The sequence below is a fragment of the Hyperolius riggenbachi genome, chromosome 10, assembly GCF_040937935.1.
Source record: "Hyperolius riggenbachi isolate aHypRig1 chromosome 10, aHypRig1.pri, whole genome shotgun sequence".
Lineage (NCBI taxonomy): Eukaryota > Metazoa > Chordata > Amphibia > Anura > Hyperoliidae > Hyperolius > Hyperolius riggenbachi.
The window spans coordinates 263,698,211-263,722,269 of record NC_090655.1 but is presented as its reverse complement, the minus strand read 5'-3'; the positions used below and the strand labels follow the sequence as shown (position 1 = coordinate 263,722,269).

The following is a 24,059-nucleotide window of genomic DNA, read 5'->3' as shown; positions in this document are numbered from 1 at the left end:
GCTGAGACGTTATAGCGAAAGCATTGTTTGTGGCTGTCAGATCTGCACCGGCTCTGTGCGCCACAATCTCCTTTTGGAGTCAGTCCTCCCCTCCACTATACTAGGGATAGCCTGTTTCCTTGTGCTAGTGTGTGTACCTCCTCCACGTCAGCTCATGCGTTGCATGCTGACTGTGGAGAATACACCACCAAGCCTTACATTATGAAAACCCCATTACCAATCCCCATTGTGGGGTGGATTCCCAGAAAGTATGACACTGTTAATTATGGTTCCTGTTCCTTTAAGAAATTTGAAGAACTTAACTCTGAAACAGAAAATGAGTTTTTCTCTGAATGTGCCAGGTTCCTGGCCAATCCCGATCTCCAAGCGACTCCTGTTTCAACCTGGGCACTCCAACTAAGTTATATTTTGTTTAAAGGGGAATTATTCCAGTGGGCATTTGATGTTCTCAATCATTCCGATTTGAAAGAGAGACCGCTGGAATTTCTAGCATTTGTGATCCATAACTGGTTGCGCATAGATCCATTGCCTTTTCCTCTTAATGAACTCCTGGCAGCAGGCCAATCAGCTTCTCCTTCAATTGCTTGCAAAAATGTTCAGCAAGCAGAAAGTGTTACTGATAATTTCCCTGCAGCCTTGAATAAATCACCAAAAACAGCAGGGTCTAAGGCAAAACGCAAACGTTCTAAGAAACGTGTCCGATCTGCAGAGTCGTTATCCTTAGCGACTGAGACCTATAATGAGATTCTGCCATTAACAGATAATGAAATGCAATTGTCTTTCAGGGGAGTTAAATGGACTTATGAAACTACTAATGAACTTTCCTCCCTGGCTAGGGAAAATAAAGATTTTTGTTTAAAAGAATTATCTGAGTATGATTATGAGGAGATATTACAGAGTATTGAACAAATCAACTTATTTGTGAAGCAAGGAAAGTTTGCATACACTACAGTTCAGCACTTGCTACAGGTATTGGAGATTCTTAGGAATAAGGAATCTGCCAATCACCTGCTAATTAACCCAATATATGTCCCTGCTACAATCATATCTGCAAACCATGATCTGCCTGTTAAGTATGCTTGGAATCCTCCATTTGAGAAAGGAGAGATGGAAGCTCTGGTCAATGAATGGAAGAATGATTCAAGTTCATTTTGTCAATTTTACAGTGCAAAAAGTGAATTAGTATTGAATGCATGCATTAAGTCTGCCTATAACCTAATACAACTGGTGTGTGTGGGTATGACTTTGTGGCTCCATTGATTGATGTGTGGGAACTGATTTTGGATGATTTTTATGTGACTCCGAATTCGCAAATTTGGCGTTCTGACCCGCCTGCTTCAGCACCTTTGGCTGATTCAGCAGGTGATTCGGAGCTCTTTTTGTGTGAAATTGAAGTTCCTGCAATTCCACCCTGTACCATGGATAACTCAGTGTTACTTACCAGTAAAACAGAAGCCACTGATACATTCTTAACCTTGCCCTGCGCAAATTTCTCAGCAGAGAATCCAGAGGTCCTGCTGACTTCCGAGTCCAGCCTAGCCAGTACTCATGACTCTTTGTTCAGTGAAACAGACACCAGAAAAATCTTGCCTGCCTCTGCAAACACTTCTGCAGAAATTACCTGTGTTAATAAAGTTCAACTCCTGTCTGATCCAGCAGATGCCAATAGATGCACTACATCAGTTTCCGAGTCCCAGCAATCCTGTCTAGAAACCTCAGAACCCCAGCATCTGAATTTTCCAATTTTACAAATGAATGGTGATTCAGATGCGCAAACATGGTGTCTTGATCTTCCTGTTTCTACACCTCGCTCTAGTTTCATGAATAGCTCAGAGCATCTGCTATGTGAACCTGAAATCGCAGAATTATTACCTTGTTCAGAAAATGTTCCAGTAAATTTGCCCTGTACCATGAATTGTGCAGTAGATCTCTCCAATGAAACTCAGGTCACAGAATCATTATGCTGTCCAGCAGGTGCTTCCATGGTTTTGCCCTGCAATATGGACTGTTCAGTGATCCTGTCCAGTGAAGCTGTGGTCGCAGAGTCTTATGCTTCACCCAGTACTTTGGATACTTCAAACCCTCTAGCAGAGGAGTCTGAGGCACTGCTTACCTCAGTTGGTGTTGCAGTAATATTCACTTGTCTAGCAGCTGTTTTGGAATTACAGTCTGCTCTAATAAAACTTGATGAATTTCTGCCCAGCAAAGCAGAAGCCATTGAAATATTGTCCTCGTCAGCAAGTGTGTTAGATACCTTGCCCTGTACACAGTCTGATTTAACCAATGTTGTTTAGTCCCTCTCCAGTGTTGTAACAGCCGAGGAACTCCAGCCCTGTCCTCTGAATGTTTCAGAAGTCTTGCCCTGTAACATGGATAATTCTGATTCTCTGGTCAAAATAATAGAAATCTCAGAATTTCAGTCCGGTCTGATGAGTGTTCCTGAAACCCAGCCCTGTATCCTGAAAGATTCTGGTTCTCTGGCCGCTGTGGCAGAGGTTCCAGAGTCCCCTTCCTGTCCAGGGAATTCCTCAGTTTTGCCTAGTCCAGTTGGGGCTGCTGCAATACTGACTTGTTCTGCAGCGCCTCATGAGCTCCAATCCAGTGTATTAGATGAGTCTCTGTCCAGTCCAGAGGTAGTTGTGGAGTCCCTATCTGGTTCAGTGCATACATCAGAAGATTTGTCCTGTCTTGTTAGTGCCCCTGAATCTGATTTGTTACTGACTTTGCTGGAATCAGCGACATCTAAGTCTGATCCTGCATTCTCGTGTAAAAGTCCAGTAGTTGCGAAGTCTAGTCATGATGAATTTTTTTTGGCCAGTCCTGGTTTTGGTCCTGTCTTGGCTGACCCTGAGGCTCACAGTTCCTTGACATGCCCAGAGGTTTCTCTTGTGCCAGTGTGCCCAGATGTTCTTTGTGTGCCAGAATGCCCAAGTGTGTCTAAGGTGTTAGCGTGCTCTGATGCTTCCTTAGTGGGAACATGTTCTGATGTTGCCAGTCTGCCTGCATGCCCAGAGATTGTTCTGGTCCCTGAAAGCCCTGATCTTGATGTTTGTCCTTGTGGCCCTGACTCGGGAATTGCCCTAGGTTCCATAGGGGTTCTTGATAGTTCTCCATGTGAGCCTAAGGGGCGTTCTGACCTATGGGGATCTCTTTGGAGCTTCAAGGTGTTCTGGGAGGTCTCTGAGAAAACTTGTCCTGGTGCCTTGGACTGGTTCAACAGTGGGTTTTGTGTTGGTAAAGACAGTCCCGGTGGGCATTGCAAAGGCTTTGGCGTTTTTGAACGGTTCCTGGAAGGCGGTGGGTATCGCTCAGGGAGTTTCGGAGGGCTTTCTTCTGGAAATCATGGTTCTGATGGGTGTCACACTGGGGCTTGTAGTACTGATGGGCATGGTTCTGTAGGTTCTGGTTCTGATGGGTCCAGTCTTGTGGGGACTGATTCTGGAATTCGGTCTTGCCGGGCTGTCCCGGTCATCATGAATTATCATTCAGACTGTTTTGTTGGGAATTTCAGTTTTGAAAAGCGTCTGGAATCCGCTTTTAAGGGCGGGGGTACTGTAATGATCGCTGCTGCAGCAGGCATTGCTGGAAGTAGTAGTGCTGCAGCTCAGGTAGTTCTGATCTCTTTTCATGCAAGCTGCATAGCTTTGTCGGCCTTTCCCTGCTGTCAGCTTGTGACTGATTATCATTCACCTGTGTGGGAATCTGCATGTCTGCTCCCATTGGATGACCTCAGTATAAAGATCTGCTTCCTGCAGGGTTTCCTTGGGTTTTCATAGCTTCAGTTTAAGCCAGTCTTGCTGTCGCTTCAGCCCCGATCGTGTTTCTTGTTCTAAAAGATACTTTGCTGGTTTTGCATCATATATTGGTTCATTGCCCATATATATGCATACCAGCACGTTTATTATTTTCCTTGTATTCGTGTTACGTTGATACATCAGTGTCGCTGATGTATACGTACACGAACTGTTTATATCCTGTGTGCAGTTAGTCAGCTTTCCAGCACATTTTGGTAGTTTGCGCGTATCGTGAGCACCCGTGCTGAGCTAGTATCCTGCTCCTGGTCCTGTTCGTGGATTGCGTTCATCTCTGCGAGGAGATAACGAATCCTTCTGAATCCTGTCCTGTTACCGTTTGTGGATTGCGTTCATCTCTGCGAAGAGATAACGAATCCTTCTGAATCCTGTTCTGTTACTGTTTGTGGATTGCGTTCATCTCTGCGAAGAGATAACGAATCCTTCTGAATCCTGTCCTGTTACCGTTTGTGGATTGCGTTCATCTCTGCGAAGAGATAACGAATCCTTCTGAATCCTGTTCTGTTACTGTTTGTGGATTGCGTTCATCTCTGCGAAGAGATAACGAATCCTTCTGAATCCTGTTCTGTTACCGTTTGTGGATTGCGTTCATCTCTGCGAAGAGATAGCGAATCCTTCTGAGTCCTGTTCCCTGTATTACTCCAGTCCTAGTCAGCGTTCCTGCTTATGTCATATATCGGTTCATTGCCGATATATACATATGTTAGTCAGACGTTACAAATAGTTTCATTGATAGCTGTAATTGTAATACGCTAGGAATACATACTTATTGTATATTTGTCTGTGTTACGTTCATCTATCTTGATCCTGCTATTTCCTGTCTTTGTGAGGCACGCCATCGCCGCACCGCATTGGCTGCCTCATTCCAGTCTGTGTTATTGTGGACGCTTGCTGTCACTAAGTAGTGGCTAGTTAAGCAAGCGTTCATTCTGTTTACCTGTCCTGATCTCCTCAGTTCTGGTTTATGCGCTCAGAGCTACTTTGCGCTGAGACGTTATAACGAAAGCATTGTTTGTGGCTGTCAGATCTGCACCGGCTCTGTGCGCCACAATCTCCTATTGGAGTCAGTCCTCCCCTCCACTATACTAGGGATAGCCTGTTTCCTTGTGCTAGTGTGTGTACCTCCTCCACGCCAGCTCATGCGTTGCATGCTGACTGTGGAGAATACACCACCAAGCCTTACAAAAAGTCTGCAAGAAAATAAGGAGATTACAATTCGACCAGCAGACAAAGGGGGAGCTGTGGTTGTGATGAATACCACGTACTATGAGATGGAAATTGGTCAGAAATTAAAACAAGATCACGTATATTGCAAGTTGGAAAAGGATCCAGTGTTCCAGATAAAAAGTAGAATTGAGAAGGTGGTGAGTTGGGCCTATTCTAAAGGTATCATTGATGAACAATGTCGATCCTTTCTTATTAAACAAAATCCAATAACACCAGTCCTGTATACACTACCGAAAGTACACAAAAATTTTAAGGCACCGCCAGTAAGGCCAATAGTTTCTGGCATTGAATCTATTTGTGTTCCTGTAACGATCGGTGTAACTCAGAGAGGGTCTGATTATTGATGATCTGCAGAATCACCGATAATCAGATATAGCACTAACCTCTGGACACCTGAGTGATATGAGTGTTTGGTGCAACAGTATACTTTGAGGACGGCACCTGAGAAGCAGATGCGAGGGCAGTAAGGAATGCTGCACAAATAACAAGTTCCTTCCACTAGCCTGCAACTCTCCCGAGGGAGGGGTCAGGCTGGGAGTAGGAAGGACCAGAGCGTGAGTGACACCAGACAGAGTGTCACTGACAGATCTGTGAACTATCTCTAGACTAGGGAGATAGTTCTCGAGGTCGGACGAGCCGGGTCGGCAACACACAGACAGATAAGGTACAAACACAGGAGACTAATTCGGTAACCCTAAAACATGCAGGGTTTGGCAACAAAGTATCAGATATAGCGAAGTACCGAATCAGTGATCAGAAGAGTGGTCAGGAAAGCAGAAGGTCATAACAGATAATAAACAATGCCTAGTCTTGGGTGTGAGCTCCGTGATCATCAACACCCTGGAACTAGTCTGAGATATAACTGAATGATGATACAAGTCCCTAGTCTTGGGGTGTGAGGTCCGTGATCATCAACACCCTGGAACTGGTCTAGAGAATAACACAGATGATATACAGATTCCCTAGTCTGGGGTGTGAGGTCCGTGGTCATCAACACCCTGGAACTGGTCTAGAGAATAACACAGATGATATACAGATTCCCTAGTCTGGGGTGTGAGGTCCGTGGTCATCAACACCCTGGAACTGGTCTAGAGAATAACACAGATGATATACAGATTCCCTAGTCTGGGGTGTGAGGTCCGTGGTCATCAACACCCTGGAACTGGTCTAGAGAATAACACAGATGATATACAGATTCCCTAGTCTGGGGTGTGAGGTCCGTGGTCATCAACACCCTGGAACTGGTCTAGAGAATAACTGACTGATAACACAGATTCTGACTAAAGGTCTGAGTGCTTCCACGTAGTGATCGCAACGGCAGACACCAGAGGAATGACCAGCACCCAGTATATATAGTACAGCGCTCTCCAGCGCCTCCCCTAAGTGCTGGACCAATGGGAACTGGTGGGAACGTCAGCTGACCGGCCTGGTCAGCTGACTCCCTTCTGGCTGTCATAAAGGTTCTGCCTCTCAACGCGCGCGCGTCCTTCTGAACCTGTGTGGACTATGAGTCCCAGCCACACCAGACATATGTTGCATACCATCCGCCGCGCTGGACGCGGAACCAGCCACATCTCTATCAGAGCATGCGGCGGTTTCTCCGCGTTCAGCCATACTGACAGATGTAGGCCTATGCGTGCAAACCGCCGCGTCAGACTCGGAAACAGCCGCCTTGTTCTCAGGACACGCGGCGGTTTCTCCGCGTTCAGCCATACCAGCAGATGTAGGCCTATGCGCGCAACCTGCCGTGTTGGACGCGGAATCAGCCGCCTTGCTCTGAGCGCCTGCGGCAGCTTTTCCGCGTTTTCTCAGGATGTAGGGCGTGGAACTCCCTCTTTAATTCATCCGCATGCATGCGGCAATCAGGTACCCATGTTCTTTCCTCAATGCCATAACCCTTCCAGTGAACTAAATACTGTTCTGAGTTCTGTACAATACGTGAGTCTAAAATCTTTTCCACTTCATACTCAGGTTGGTCATCCACCATCACAGGGGGAGGAGGAGTGGAATCTACATGCACTGCTGGCTTAAGCAGGGATACATGGAATGATCTCACACCACGCATGCCGGCAGGAAGATCAATGGCATAAGTAACATTGTTGATTTTCCTGGTTACTGGGAAGGGACCCACAAACCTGGGTCCTAGCTTGGGTGAAGGCTGTTTTAAAGTCAAATGACGAGTGGACACCCAGACCAAGTCTCCTGGCTTGAATTTCCACTCTACGGAACGTCTCTTGTCAGCTTGACCTTTCTGACTCTGAAAAGCCTTCTCTAGATTCTCTTTCACGATTCCCCAAATGTTCTTGAATGAGTTTTGCCAAGCCTCTAAAGCTGGAAACGGAGTAGAAGCTACTGGCAGAGGGGAAAATTTAGGCAACCTTCCAGTTACCACCTGAAATGGAGAGAATCCAGAGGAAGAGCTCTTTAAATTATTGTGTGCAAATTCTGCAAACGGCAAGAACTTGACCTAATCATTTTGTGCATCCGCAACATAGCACCTCAAAAACTGCTCCAGAGACTGATTAATTCTCTCGGTCTGACCATTGGTCTGTGGGTGGTAGCCTGACGAAAACGATAATTCCATGCCCAATTGATGACAGAATGCCCTCCAAAATTTAGATACAAATTGGACTCCCCGATCTGACACTATATCTTCCGGAATACCATGTAGCCGGAAGATGTGCAGGATGAAGAGATCGGCCAATTCCTGGGCTGAGGGGAGTCCTTTCAGGGGCACGAAATGGGCCATTTTACTGAATCGGTCGACTACCACCCAAATGACCGACATGCCCTCAGACCTCGGGAGCTCACCCACAAAATCCATGGACAAGTGGGTCCATGGTTCGCTCGGGGCGGGCAAAGGCTGCAATGTTCCCACAGGTGCCAGACGGGAGAGTTTACTTTTTGCACATACCGCACATTCCCTTACATACTCCTTGCAGTCCGTTGCCAATGAAGGCCACCAAGCACACCTAGCAACAAGGTCCTGTGTTCTGGTGGCCCCAGGATGTCCAGCATTTTTATGAGAATGGAACATCTGCAATATCTGGAGACGAAATGGCAATGGTACAAACATGACCCCTTCCGGCTTTCCCTCAGGGACATCCTGCTGGAAGGGACTTAAAGTCTCTGTCCAGTTCTTCCAGGTCTCTGTGGCTGCCAACACCACTTTCTGTGGGATAATAGTCTCTGGGTCAGAGGGCTGTGCTGTCTCTGGCTCAAATCATCTGGATAAAGCATCTGCTTTAACGTTTTTACTACCTGGAGTATACGTAATTACAAATCTGAATCTCGAGAAAAACAGTGACCACCGAGCCTGTCGGGGACTCGATCTCTTAGCCCCCTCAATTTATTCTAAATTTTTGTGATCAGTGCAAACTGTAATCGTATGTTCTGCTCTTTCTAGCCAATGACGCCATTCTTCAAAGACCAATTTAATGGCTAGGAGCTCCCTGTTGCCTATATCGTAGTTTTTCTCTGCTGGTGAAAACCTACGGGAAAAATAGGCACACGGGTGTAATCTTCCCTGCAACCCAGAATGCTGAGACAGCACAGCCCCTACCCCGACCTCTGAGGCATCTACCTCTACAATAAAGGGATAGGAGGTGTCGACGTGTCTCAAAATGGGTGCAGAACAAAACAATCCTTTCAGAGTGGAGAATGCAGCAAGAGCCTCGGGGGACCAGTGGTTGGCATCAGCCCCTTTCTTTGTGAGACTGGTGAGGGGTGCAATGACTGTGGAGTACCCCTTTGTGAACCTTCTATAGTAATTAGCAAACCCTAAGAATCTCTGAAGGGCTTTTAGTCCTACTGGCTGGGGCCACTCCAGGACAGCAGAGACTTTGGCAGGGTCCATAGAAAGGCCCGAGGTGGAAATTATGTACCCCAGAAAGGCGACAGATGTCACTTCAAAAATGCACTTCTCCAACTTAGCATAAAGCATGTTTTGTCTTAACTTGTGCAATACAAATCTGACATGTGCCCTGTGTTCTGAGAGGGTATCTGAAAAGATTAGTATATCATCTAGATATACCAGGACAAATTTACCCAAAACCTCCCTGAATACCTCATTAATGAGTTCCTGAAAGACGGCCGGGGCGTTACACAATCCGAAGGGCATCACCAGGTACTCGTAATGCCCATCGGGTGTGTTAAAGGCCGTCTTCCACTCATCGCCCTCTCTGATCCGCACCAGGTTGTATGCACCCCGTAAATCCACTTTTGAGAAAATCTTAGCCTTGGTAACCTGAGTGAATAAATCGTCTATCAAAGGCAATGGATAGCGATTTTTCACTGTGATCTTATTCAGGCCCCGATAATCAATGCATGGCGAAGGCCTCCGTCTTTTTTCTTTACGAAAAAGAAACCTGCTCCCGCAGGCGACCGGGAAGGGCGAATGAACCCTTTAGCTAAGTTTGCACGGATGTATTCCTGCATGGCCAACTTTTCAGGTCCAGATAAATTGTAGAGATGACCTCTAGGGGGCATACAACCAGACCGGAGTTCAAGAGGACAATCGAAAGGGCGATGTGGAGGAAGTTTATCAGCTGACTTAGGACAAAACACGTCTGAAAATTCAGAATACTGATCTGGTACTCCCTCCACATGAATCTTGGTCTCACCCAAGGTTACCTTCGCTAAACAGTGATGAAAACAATGGGATGACCAGCTTGTTAGCTGACCAGTAGTCCAGTTTATCTGAGGGGAGTGAAGTTGTAACCACGGCATGCCAAGAATGATCGTGGAGGTTGTCATTCGTAACACAAAAAAATTCAAATTCTCCCTATGTAGCACCCCGATAGTGACCCCCACCTCTGGAGTCTGCGACAGAGGACTGTTACCTTGCAGAGGGGAATCATCTACTGCAGTAACTTGAATGGGTGGTGTCACCGGGGTGACCGGGATACCCAATCTTTTTGCAAATTCGCAATCCATAAAATTAGCCGCTGAGCCTGAGTCAATGAAGGCTTCAGTGACCTCAGACATATCTTCCCACGAAATAGTACAAGGAAGAAGCAAACGTTTATCATCTAGGGGTAAAAACTGCATGCCCAGGGTATTACCCCCAACGACACCTAGGCAGTAGCGTTTCTTGATTTCCTAGGGCATTTCTGTACTCTATGACCCCCTTCTGCACAATAAAGACAAATCTGTTCAGATATCCTGCGTCTCCGCTCCACTTGAGACAATTTTGACCGACCAATCTGCATTGGCTCAGGTGGAGGCGAAGCGGGAGGAGGTGGAGGCGCAGCGTGGGATACTATTCTCACATGGTTTCTACCCCGGGTCTGTCGGTGATAGCGCAGCCGGCGATCTATCCTGATGGCCGATGAAATGGCCTCATCGATGGACTTAGGTTCAGGCTGACTTAACATAAGATCAGAAACCTCATCTGAGAACCCTGATAAAAAACAATCTAAAAGGGCAAATGTGTCCCACCTAGCTGACACCGACCACCTCCTAAATTCAGCAGCATAATCTTCAACCGGACTCTTGCCTTGACGTAACAGTTTGAGCTTCCGCTCAGAAGTCGAGGCAATGTCTGGGTCGTCGTAAATTAAAGCCATGGCTTTAAAAAATTCCTCTACAGAGGTTAGGGCCAAGTCTCCGTTGGGCAAGCTGTACGCCCAAGTCTGAGAATCCCCTGATAACAAAGTTTTTATAAATGTAACCCTTTGGGCCATAGTTCCTGAAGAATTAGGTCTTAACTCAAAGTATGATAACACTCTACTTCTAAAATTTCGGAAGTCAGATCTGTGACCAGAAAATCTCTCAGGTACAGGCATACGTATGTCTGTGCTAGGAGGGGATCGCACTTCATCCACAGCCGAGGGTTTGTTTTGTATAGACCCGGACAAAGCGTCAATTAACGCCTGGTGACTACCCAGCACTTGGTTGATGTTATGCACCGAAGTGGTAAGTGTGCCCAGACGGCCGGTGAGTGCGCCCATTTGTATTTGGTCTGCCGTTCTGTAACGATCGGTGTAACTCAGAGAGGGTCTGATTATTGGTGATCTGCAGTATCACCAAGAATACAGATGTAAACCTGAATATTGATGATCTGCAGAATCACCGATTATTATTATTATTATTATTAAGTATTTATATAGCGCCGACATATTACGCAGTGCTGTACAGTGTATATATATATATATATATATATATATATATTTTCTTGTCACTAACTGTCCCTCAAAGGAGCTCACAATCTAATCCCTACCATTGCCATATGTCTATATTATGTAGTGTAAGTACTGTAGTCTAGGGCCAATTTTTAGGGGGAGCCAATTAACTTATCTGTATGTTTTTTTTTTTTTGAATGTGGAAGGAAACCGGATTGCCTGGAGGAAACCCACGCAGACACGGAGAGAACATACAAACTCTTTGCAGATAGTGCCCTGGCTGGGATTCGAACCAGGGACCCAGCGCTGCAAGGCGAGAGAGCTAACCACTACGCCACCGTGCTGCCCATAATACCGATGCTGCCGATAATCAGATATATCACTAACCTCTGGACACCTGAGTGATATGAGTGTTTGGTGCAACAGTATACTTTGAGGACGGCACCTGAGAAGCAGGTGCGAGGGCAGTAAGGAATACTGCACAAATAACAAGTTCCCGAGGGAGGGGTCAGGCTGGGAGTAGGAAGGACCAGAGCGTGAGTGACACCAGACAGAGTGTCACTGACAGATCTGTGAACTATCTCTAGACTAGGGAGATAGTTCTCGAGGTCGGACGAGCCGGGTCGGCAACACACAGACAGATAAGGTACAAAGACAGGAGTCTAATTCGGTAACCCTAAAACATGCAGGGTTTGGCAACAGAGTATCAGATATAGCGAAGTACCGAATCAGTGATCAGAAGAGTGGTCAGGAAAGCAGAAGGTCATAACAGATAATAAACAATGCCTAGTCTTGGGTGTGAGCTCCGTGATCATCAACACCCTGGAACTAGTCTGAGATATAACTGAATGATGATACAAGTCCCTAGTCTTGGGGTGTGAGGTCCGTGATCATCAACACCCTGGAACTGGTCTAGAGAATAACGCAGATGATATACAGATTCCCTAGTCTGGGGTGTGAGGTCCATGGTCATCAACACCCTGGAACTGGTCTAGAGAATAACACAGATGATATACAGATTCCCTAGTCTGGGGTGTGAGGTCCGTGGTCATCAACACCCTGGAACTGGTCTAGAGAATAACACAGATGATATACAGATTCCCTAGTCTGGGGTGTGAGGTCCGTGGTCATCAACACCCTGGAACTGGTCTAGAGAATAACACAGATGATATACGGATTCCCTAGTCTGGGGTGTGAGGTCTGTGGTCATCAACACCCTGGAACTGGTCTAGAGAATAACTGACTGATAACACAGATTCTGACTAAAGGTCTGAGTTCTTCCACGTAGTGATCGCAACGGCAGACACCAGAGGAATGACCAGCACCCAGTATATATAGTACAGCGCTCTCCAGCGCCTCCCCTAAGTGCTGGACCAATGGGAACTGGTGAGAACGTCAGCTGACCGGCCTGGTCAGCTGACTCTCTTCTGGCTGTCATAAAGGTTCTGCCTCTCAACGCGCGTGTCCTTCTGAACCTGTGTGGACAATGAGTCCCAGCCACACCAGACATATGTTGCATACCATCCGCCGCGCTGGACGCGGAACCAGCCGCATCTCTATCAGAGCATGCGGCGGTTTCTCTGCGTTCAGCCATACTGACAGATGTAGGCCTATGCGTGCAAACTGCCGCGTCAGACGCGGAAACAGCTGCCTTGTTCTCAGGACACGCGGCGGTTTCTCCGCGTTCAGCCATACCAGCAGATGTAGGCCTACGCACGCAACCTGCCGCATTGGACACGGAATCAGCCGCCTTGCTCTGAGCACCTGCGGCAGCTTTTCCGCGTTTTTCTCACAGTTCCTCTTGCTATTTTTGTTGACAAATTGCTACAACCTTTTGTTAAACAACTCGATTCATTTTTGAGAGATACCAATATTTTTCTCGACAAATTACAGATGCTAAAATTACAACAAGATCAATCAGTACTTCTGGTGACGTTAGATGTAGAAAGTTTGTACACTGCTATACCACATGATGATGGGATCGAAGTTGTGGTTTGGTATCTTTTGACGCAATCTGGTATGTCCGTGGATCAGAGATGGTTCATAAGAGAATTACTTACTATTATCTTGCACTGCAATTACTTCAAGTTCAAGGAGGCTTTTTATGTGCAGAAGAGAGGTACGGCGATGGGTTCGAACGTGGCCCCGTCCTACGCGAATCTTTTTATGGGTGCTTATGAGGAGGCGTTTGTGTACCCCCATCCCCTTTTTCGTCGGTTTGCTCGTTGTTGGTGGCGTTATATCGACGACATTTTTTGTGTGTGGATGGGGCCACGTTTGGACCTTGTTGCCTTTATTCGAGATCTGGGCGATAGATGCCCAGCAATTAAACTAACTGCACATTCTGATGATAGGAAAGTCTCATTTTCGGACACTTTGGTCACATTACGTGATGGGAATTTAAATACAGATCTTTATGTCAAGAAAACTGACAGGAATGCAGTACTTGAATATTCCAGCTTCCCTCCCAGGCATGTCGTTGAGAATATTCCTGAGGGACAATATACAAGGGTTAAACGTATCGTCTCTGATCCTGAGATTTGTCAAGAGAGACTAAAAGAAATGGAACAAAAATTTGTTGAAAGAGGATATCCAAGTTCCTCGTTACAAAGGAAGAGAAAAAAGAAAAACAATAATAAAAGGTCGTCTCAACGAATTCCTTGTGTGACTACTTTTTCTACAGCAAGTGAGCGAATTTCAAAAGTAATTAAGAAACATTGGAGTGTGCTTCGGGAGGCATACCCAAACATACCAGAATTTGCAGAACCACCACTAATGGCTTATAAGAGGGCTCAGACTATCCGGAATAAGGTGATGCATACTAGGACCAATCCAAAAGAAACATCAAGCGTTGTTGGAACCTTTCCTTGTTTAAACTGCCAAATGTGCAATAATATTCTTAAGGGTACTGCATTTACTCATCCATCAACTGGCAAAAAATATCCTATTAGGGACTATTTCACATGTGACTCCACGTATGTGGTTTATTTATTAAAATGCCCCTGTGGCTTGGGGTATGTTGGCCAGACCACCCTAAAATTGAAAGACAGGATTTGTTCACATAAATCAACAATACGTACGAAGTGCTTAGATCAGGCTGTTTCTAATCATTTTGTGAACAATAGACATTCAGTGTCTCAACTTAGGGTCCAGGTGATAGATCAGGTTCCAAATAGTTGGAAGGGAGGAAATAGGGTGAAGGAACTTCTAAAAAAGGGAGGCAAAATGGATCCGAGAACTTAATACCTTTGGTCCAGCAGGACTAAATAAAGAATATGATTTTGGGTTTTGTGCTGGGATAGCAGGTGGGGGTATTGAGGAATGGGGATTCTGTGGATCCATGGGTCCTGGTAGATTAGATTTATATTTAGTTTTGACTGGGTTGTCTTAGTTTCTAGAGAGATATGTTTATTTGCTTTTTTTGATAGTGTTTTTATGCATTTCTATTATATGTAAACCTGTCTCTCTCTCTCTCTTTACAGATCGTGGGGATTTGCTCTGGTGGACTGGGAGATTGCTGAGGGGTAATGTTGTTAGAAGGATTATATGTTTCTTTATAATTATATTTGCTTTTTTACCATTCTGTATTATTCACCTTCCGTCCGTGTGTGCCGTGGGGGAGGTGTTTTTTTGTGTTTTCCCTCTGTGCTGATGGATATTAGCGCGGCGGTGAGGTTTTTTAGTTTAGCCGGCAACGTTATGTATGTTGGTTTATTGTTCCGTGTAAGGGCGGTACCTTGGCTGGACATGGGCGGTGCTTATACTTGTGGTGGCCGGCTCTTAGTAGCCGGTGTTGTATTTCCACTGCCGCCCGGGTTCACGTATTTTATGCTGTCACTGTCACGTGTATTTGTTTACTCGTACTGTGGCAGCATGTTCTGATTGGTCGGCGTTTATCTGTGTCTTCCGTTTTGGATGACGCGCACTTTTCCACATGCGCCATTGGTCGGCGGCCTTCTACAGTGGGAGGCGGCTGTTTGCCGCTCCCACTGATGTAGTGCGCTATTGGTCGGCGGATCTTTTTCCCAGTGCACTACTGGTTGGCGGCTTCTGGAGTGGGAGGCGGCTTTTCTGCCGCCCCCACCTGGCTTTGTTTTCTTCCGCCCCACGCCCGGTGAAGTAAGACGGCCGATTGGTCGCTTGACTCGGCACCTATGAGATGCCCTGTCATTGGCCATAGGCATTGAATACTGTCATGTGGATTGGCTGAGCGCGGTGGGGCCACTCCCCCACGGCATGTACGTATGTTTGGTGATTTATTTATTTTCTATACTGTACTGTTTAGGAATCAGTGGGGGATTGTAAGCCTTAATATTAGTGCATGCAAGCAGTGACTCTGGGCGATGGTCGCCGATATGAGAGAGGGACCATTTGAGCCGTGATGAGCTAAATAATTTTGCACTAGTTTTTTGGCGGAGGGATTCTACTGTTGTGGACTTGGTTCTACACGATGGATATATACTCCATGACCCCATTGGTCCCTTTCACCCCCTGGTAGTCCTCCATCAGGTCCTCCAGAGCATGGTCTCCTGCGATTGGTTGGTGAGGTGGGAGTCTGGTATATAAGGTGAGATGATGTGAATGAGATTTAGTGTGGGACTGTCCAGCCTGAAGAAAGGCTGAGAAGTCTGAAACAGCGGGCTGTCGCTGGAATCCAGCCCCATACCATGTTTATCTCTTTTATGGATTTTTAACTTTTTCAAATAAAGAGCTATGTTTTAAGTAAAAGAGCTACTATTTGGAGGTGCTGACCACTTTTTTGGAATTCAAAGTAAGAAGAGAGGGATTTATCTCCCAGCAATGTTACGCTGGACACACACAGGACTGCTATTCAGAGAGATTGGATCACTGCGACTGTGACGGGATCTTCCAGGAATCTCCTGACCAAATAATTTTAGGGGTAACGTTATAGATCTATATTGTTACACCCTCACAGAGGAAGATTGGCATCTATTTTACATGATAATACTATAAAAATGATAGCAGCAAAAGATAAGGTATTATTAGTCAGATGATTAGTCAGATGAGTCGGAGTTGTCCACAAATGTACTGACTTCGACTCCTAATAAATGTATACTTTAACTACTTAAAGTGAACCTCCGGACTAAAAATTGACTCAGCAGCACTGAAAAGGCTTGGTGTTTCTTTAACTGTTTCACAGCATCAGAACTTTTTTTCTCTTATACAAGTCTAATTTTTAGCTGCACAGAAAAAAACTGCCCGGGCATTTTCCCCCTAATGCTGTGCAAAGCATGATGGGATTTCTGATGTTGTTGTTCTCGTTCTGCTGTTTTGGTGCAATTTTTTTCCAGGACACAGGACAGTTGGAACTGTGTCTCCTGCTCCCTGTCACCTCCTTTCAACCAAAAAGATGGCTGCCCCCATGACAAAGATAACAGCCCCCATGAATCACAAACATTTGCCTGTTCTTTTAAAACGGGGTCGGTAAGAGATTATATTACCTATCTATTCTAATTAACATAACTAATGTAACTTAATGACAGTATGTTTGTTTAGGCTGAAGTTCCCCTTTAAGGACCACAATGATTGAAATCTACGTCCTATTTTGGTGGTTACCTGGCTGGCAGGGCGTAAATTTCAATCACCGCTGCAACTGACGGGATCTTCCAGGGATCTCCTGACTAAATAAGTTTAGGGGTAACGTTATACTGTAGATCTATATTGTTACACCCTCACAGAGGAAGATTGGCATCTATTTTACATGATAATACTATAAATATGATGGGCAGCACGGTGGCGTAGTGGTTAGCTCTCTCGCCTTGCAGCGCTGGGTCCCAGGTTCGAATCCCAGCCAGGGCACTATCTGCAAAGAGTTTGTATGTTCTCTCCGTGTCTGCGTGGGTTTCCTCCGGGCACTCCGGTTTCCTCCCACATTCCAAAAACATACAGATAAGTTAATTGGCTCCCCCTAAAAATTGGCCCTAGACTACAGTACTTACACTACATAATATAGAATTATGGCAATGGTAGGGATTAGATTGTGAGCTCCTTTGAGGGACAGTTAGTGACAAGACAATATATATATATATATATATATATATATATATATATATATATATATATATATATATATATATATACACTGTACAGCGCTGCGTAATATGTCGGCGCTATATAAATACTTAATAATAATAATAATATGATAGCAGCAATAGATAGGTATTATTAGTCAGATGTAGTCCCAGCAGCACGGCTGTGGAGTCAGAGCAGTTTTTTAGTACCTGGAGTCAGAGTTGTCCACAAATGCACTGACTCTGACTCCTAATAAATGTATACTTTAACTACTTAAGGGCCACAATGATTGAAGTCTACGCCCTGTTTTGGTGGTTACCTGGCTGGCAGGGCGTAGATTTCAATAACCGCTGCAGAGCACATCTGCCATTTTCGTCGCTCTACGCCGATCTCACGGCTGAAACCCGACGTCTCTCACTGCAGCTCACTGGCTCTGCCTGTCTCTATGACAGCAGAGCCATGTGAGCTGGTCAGGAGCAAATTTCTTTGGCTCCTGGCCGTGTCTGTCAATGTAAGCCACTCCCATAAGCTTACATTGATAGACAATGAAAGCAGCTCCTAACCTGCTCACATAACTCTGCCGTCATATAGACCACAGAGTGGATGTCAGGAGGATGCTGGCGTGCGGCGGATATGCGCGGCGATACCGGTCGGTATTGTACCAGCGGTCTCTGGTCCTTCAGGGGGCAGAGGCCGCTGGTACTAACGTGGTTAATTAAAAGAAATAATGTGATAAAATATTCAATTTCGCACATAGCTCACAAAAAAACTTAAATATACAGTAATAGCTGTGCTTACTCCACAAAAATGAAACAATAAACCAATCAAACAACAAGTTACTTTTGCTGCAGCAGTAAAGCAGTCACCATATTCTTAACACCAGATACATACTGTATATGTAACTGACTGTATGTGTGATGTGTACACAGGAATCTTTTATATATAATAACATCTCTGCATTCTAAACTGCCACAAATGTGGATCTAAGCTTTGTTTTTTTAACTACTTATTTCCACAAAATCTGAAAATGGAGCTCCTCCTTAGAATCAAAGAAAACCAAAAACCTATTGAAAAGTAAATGGGACTTTGACTGGGCTTCCCTCCTACAATTATAACAATTTTACAAGGGCCTACCCCAATCATCTTAAACACCTAACTATCACATAGCCCAACTATATATCCATGGAAGTCTAAACCAAGTATTATTAGTAGTTAACTTTTCTTTATCATACATTACCTCACCAGAAGTGCTGCCCTTCCTCCTTCCCTCCCTTCTCCTACCCCCCCCCCCCCCCCCACTTCCACTATTCTGCCTGACCACCCAATGAGTTACAAGTCCCAGTCACTATTAACTAGTGTAGTCCGGGACCTCTGTAACCTAATTATAAAATCACTACATCAAACAAAGATCCCACATTTTTGATACTCATGATACGTTCTCTGGATCGAATATCCATAATCTTTTCCCTACATCAATATCAACCACGAGCTGACATATCCTCCTTTCTTATGATCATCGTATAGTGAAACCCTCACCTCTCCCATGAGAGGCTCACCCTGCGTCATCATCGGTACACTATACAATGTTTCTTGTCTCAGTCTGTCCCACTGTTTAGGACAGAAGTTACTTCTGTATTCTATTTCCAAGTATGTTTAAATCGTTGTTAAAAAACCTGTTAAAAACCTGTTATGGATATGGTATAAGCTTTTCATACATGAACCCTTGTTTAGCTATTCATAAACTGTTTATTCATGTGCAAAATTCAATAAAAATTACTTACACAAAAAAACCTACTTATTTCCTCCACCCCATATCTTTCTTTCATCAAGGCAATGATAATTTTTTTGGTTAATTCCTCTGTTTTGTTCTCTTTACTACCCTGAATGCGATCATATGATTTAGAGGTGTTTTTGTGTGTGTGTGTGTTCTTTTTCTATTTCCCATTAGTTGTTCCCTCTTCATATACAACTTAACGAGGTATAAACTCTACCATAACAGGCCATCCTCAAAATGAGCTAAATTCCAAAATTAGCCTACAGCTACAATCTAACGCCACGCTACCATTCTGGAGATATCGGATAAAAATCTCCCATAGGGGACCAGCCCTCCTGGCACTGCAGGTGTTCCCCATATGGAAGAATATCTCAGTCAGAGTTTGTTTTAATAGCCACATATCTCCATAGAATAATCACAATTTCTGTAGCATCTGATGTCTGTTGGCTTTGCCTATGGGAAGTACAGTACTGCTTATATGAAGCCTTTATGTAGTGACACTCACAACAACAGACAACTCTCTCTGTTATGGTGGTGAACAAAACCTCTGGCGCTAAACTTATCATTTTATTTCCATCCAAAACCCGGCCTGGCTTATGTATAAAATGTTCAAACCTCTGTTTCTATATGGAATGTACATCCAGCTGATCTATAGAATAAACTTTTGAGTATAATGTTTATATGATATAGTGTGATGGATGTTTCATTTATTCATTTATTTAAAAATCAGTTTACCTTTTCTGTTTGTACAGTATTACAAATCCTTTAATAAAAATGTAATAACATATCTGCGGTAAGAATAACGAGTAGCTGGGTCACTGGTAGGGATGGTCAATGAGATGCAAATAATTCTGTGTTGCTGCAGGTTTATGCAAATTTTATATGCAAATGTATGCAACTTGAAAATGGACCAATCAAATTCCACCTTTGCAGGACTGTGTGGAAGGGTGAGCAATGCACCCTGGGAAGTAAACACAACGGGAGGCTAAATGGGGCACTAGCTCACAAAGTATAGAAAGATGGAAATTAGGTGAAATGAACTCTCACAAAGGGAAGCTGCACAGGGAGCCGCCAACCACTGGAAGCAGGTGGGAGAGGCACAAATCCGACTCCACTCGGGTACCCAGAGAGGGGGGCGATGGTCATACTCTTACCCTCCTTGGCGGTAGTGACGTGTATGCACCTAAATACAAAACATACTGCGATTAGTATTGATGTGCATACACATCAATACTCTCCTGCACTGTATACTAGACCCTTGCTTGACTTATTTTGGCAAGTTACAGGAGAAAAAAGATTATGAACATTAATTGGATCACTTTTTGCACAGAAATCCAGGGGACATTAAGGCAGGGAACACACTTGTCTTTTGCATACTTTTTCTGCACACCAAGTGTTTCTCTATGCAGGAAAACGCGCACGTTTTTTCATAGCAGCTGATGTAATTGATACAAAAAACTGACAAAATGTGCAGAGTCATGATGCAGAATGTCAGTTTTTTTTTCTGCGCGCGAACAAAATATTAAGTGTGTACTAGCTCATTGATTAACATGCGTTCTCAGTTTTTCTGTGCAGAAAACGCGTACGAAAACAGTCAAGTGTGTTCCCTGCCTGAACGCCAGGGAGGTTAAAAAACAGCAGTAAGGTCCTGACATGTGGCATCAGCCATGTGGTGACCAGACTTAGCCCTCACAAGGAGGGAAACAAGTACAAAGGGGGTAAGAGGAGTGTATAAAACTGAGTAAAAAACAAATCAAAGAGAAAAAGAGGGAGGAGGCTTACCTCAATATCAGCAAATTCATATATGTTTAAATCCCTTTTTCTCTTTGATTTGTTTTTAACTCCTTTTTATACACTCCTGGGTGCCTCTTACCCCCTTTGTGGACCTTTGCAGGAGATGATTGGTCCATTTATAAGCTTTATACCTTTTCATGCTAAATTAACGTACTTCTGCATCAACTCAGAATTATTCCCTTCTGAATGACCTTCTTTAGTCACTATTGCAACATCCAACTGAGCTATTTTACAAACTGACATTTATATTGTAATATGTATCTTGGTACATTATAAAAGAGTAATCATTTTTTTAATATGAAATTTGTTTAAAGGATACCCGAAGTGACATGTGACATGATGAGATAGACATGTGTATGTACAATGCCTAGCACACAAATAACTATGCTGTGTTCCTTTTTTTTCTTTCTCTGCCTGAAAGAGTGAAATATCAGGTATGTAAGTGGCTGACTCAGTCCTGACTCAGACAGGAAGTGACTACAGTGTGACCCTCACTGATAAGACATTCCAAGTATAAAACACGTTCCTAGCAGAAAATGGCGTCTGAGAGCAAGAAAGAGGTAAAAAGGGGAATTCCTTATCAGTGAGGGTCACACTGTAGTCACTTCCTGACTGAGTCAGCCACTTACATACCTGATATTTAACTCTTTCAGACAGAGAAAGAAAAAAAGGAACACAGCATAGTTATTTGTGTGCTAGGCACTGTACATACACATGTCTATCTCATCATGTCACATGTCACTTCGGGTATCCTTTAAACAAGTGCATTTGGGAGTTAACTTAACACATGAAGCTATTGTTCGCTCCTTTACCAATTCTACATGAAAGGAATGGCTAAAAGGGGAGAGTGTCAGCTTCCTGGCCAGGAGCTTTTTGTTGTCAAAATAAGATGCCATCTCAATATAGCTTTAAAATTCCCAAGCTTTGGCAGTGATGACATTTATTTTTTTTATGTTACATACTTTCTATCAACAATATTGTAATATGTAAATTAGAGGAGTCTGAGTGACTGAGAATCATAAAATGAGGAGTTGGAGTTGGATTCGGGTGATTTTTTAACTGACAGCCGTGATTCCCAGGTAATGCTGATACACCCCAATGCCTCAGTGCTGCACCCCAAATGTAAATTAGAAGGAGATGATTGGATACAGGTGTTTGGGCTGGAGGTGAGATACAGGAATTCTGGGGTGGAGAGGGGGACAGGTTATTGTTATATGTGTTACAGTCACTGCTATAGACACCCCAATGCCTCAGTGCTGCACCCCAAATGTAAATGAGGATATGATTGGATACAGGTGTTTGGGCTTGAGGTGAGATGCAGGAATTCTGGGGTGGAGAGGGGGACAGGTTATTGTTATGTGTGTTACAATCACTGCTATAGACACCCCAATGCCTCAGTGCTGCACCCCACATGTAAATTAGGAGATGATTGGATACAGGTGTTTGGTTTTGAGGTGAGATACAGGAATTCTGGGGTGGAGAGGGGGGACAGGTTATTGTTATATGTGTTACAGTCACTGCTATAGACACCCCAATGCCTCAGTGCTGCAATCCAAATGTAAATTAGAAGGAGATAATTGGATACGGGTGTTTGGGCTTGAGGTGAGATACAGGAATTCTGGAATGGAGATATGTGTTACAATCACATGCTATAGATCAGGACTGGGCAAACTTTGCTTGTGGATTCCTAAAATTTCTCCCGCCTCCCAACCTCCCTCCCTTCAAAGTCGCGAGCGGGTGATATGCACGGGTTAAAACCAGGGCTGTGGAGTCGGAGCAATTTTTGGGTACCTGGAGTCGGGGAAAAATGCTCGGACTCCGACTCCTAATGAATTTAAACTGTGATTAAAATAGAAAATATGATAAAATGTTCTATTTCTCAGAAAATGGTCATCATAAATTATATATACAGTAATAGCCACGCTCAGCCCACATAAATGAAATAAACCAATAGTTATTTGTGCTGCTTCAATAAAGCAGTCCCCGTATTTTTTAAAGCCAGATATACATATCTGATTGTGACTGTACAGTATATATGATGTGTACACAGGAATCTCTTATATATGCTACGGCCAGAACCCGAAGTTTGGCCACTTCTAGTTCTGGCCGGCCACTTCGGGTTCTGGCCGGCCAATGCGCGAAGTGGCCGCTGCGGCCAATGTTAGAAATGGATTGATTCCTCTGAGGTTAATGTATCTTCTGGCCGCAGCGCAGCGGCCAAACGTATAACAACTTCGTTAATTTATTGCGATTCAGCCGGCGGCTTTTTCCTCTGCCTCTCTCTCCTCCCCCCCGCCTCTCTCGCTCTTCTATGGGCAGCCGGCGGGGACACGCGTGTCCCCCCTCCGGAGTCGTTCGTCGCGGCAGGGTTATCCTGCTGTTCTTGCAGAGCGGGTGCTGGCAGAAGCAATGTCTGCAGCCTCCCCGCTCTGCTGCCCTGGCGCCACGAACGACTCCCGGGGACACGCATGTCCCCGCCCGCTGCCCATAAGAGGAGGAGAGAGAGGCAGAAAAAAAAAAGCCGGCGGCTTGAATTGTTACATTGCCGCCAGCTGAATTGCAATAAATTAACGAATACGTTTGGCCGCTGCGCTGCGGCCAGAAGATACATTAACCTCAGAGGAATCAATCCATTTCTAACATTGGCCGCAGCGCAGCGGCCACTTCGCGCATTGGCCGGCCAGAACCCGAAGTGGCCGGCCAGAACTAGAAGTGGCCAGACTTCGGGTTCTGGCCGTAACATATATACTAAATAACATCTATGCTGTAAGAATAAAGCCTGATGTGTAGCCGTGTCACTAATAGAGATGGTCAATGAGATGGAAATAATTCTGCGTTGATGCTGATTTATGCAAATATATGCACTCCTTTTTCTCATGAAATCAAATAATTTCATATGTTGTTAAAATTTGGTTTGGTGACTACAAATTAAAGGGTACCTGAGACGGATGAAAAGAAAAGTTTTATACATACCTGGGGCTTCCTCCAGCCCCCTTCAGGCTAATCAGTCCCTCGCTGTCCTCCTCCACCACCTGGATCTTCTGCTATGAGTCCTGGTAATTCAGCCAGTCAGCGCAGTCCGGCCGCATGCCGCTTCCACGACCAGGAGCGTTCTGCATCTGCACAATAGTGCTGCGCAGGTGTAGTACATTCTTGGTGGCAGAGTGTGTGCATGCGCACTGTGCCCAACTGGCTCATGTGCCTGGACTCATAGCAGAAGATCCAGGTGGCGGAGGAGGACAGTGAGGGACTGATTAGCCTAAAAGGGGGCTGGAGGAAACCCCAGGCATGTATAAA

General features: G+C 44.8%; 1 protein-coding gene across 1 annotated transcript in view; it reads left to right on the top strand.

Moving 5' to 3' along the window:
* LOC137537153 (zinc finger protein 208-like) overlaps positions 1-24,059 on the top strand; it is a 289,307-nt gene that overhangs the window by 89,810 nt on the left and 175,438 nt on the right. Inside the window, exon 7 of the mRNA XM_068259276.1 lies at positions 5,608-5,629. Coding sequence (XP_068115377.1) covers positions 5,608-5,629 — 22 coding nt within the window. The remainder of the gene's footprint in view (positions 1-5,607; positions 5,630-24,059) is intronic.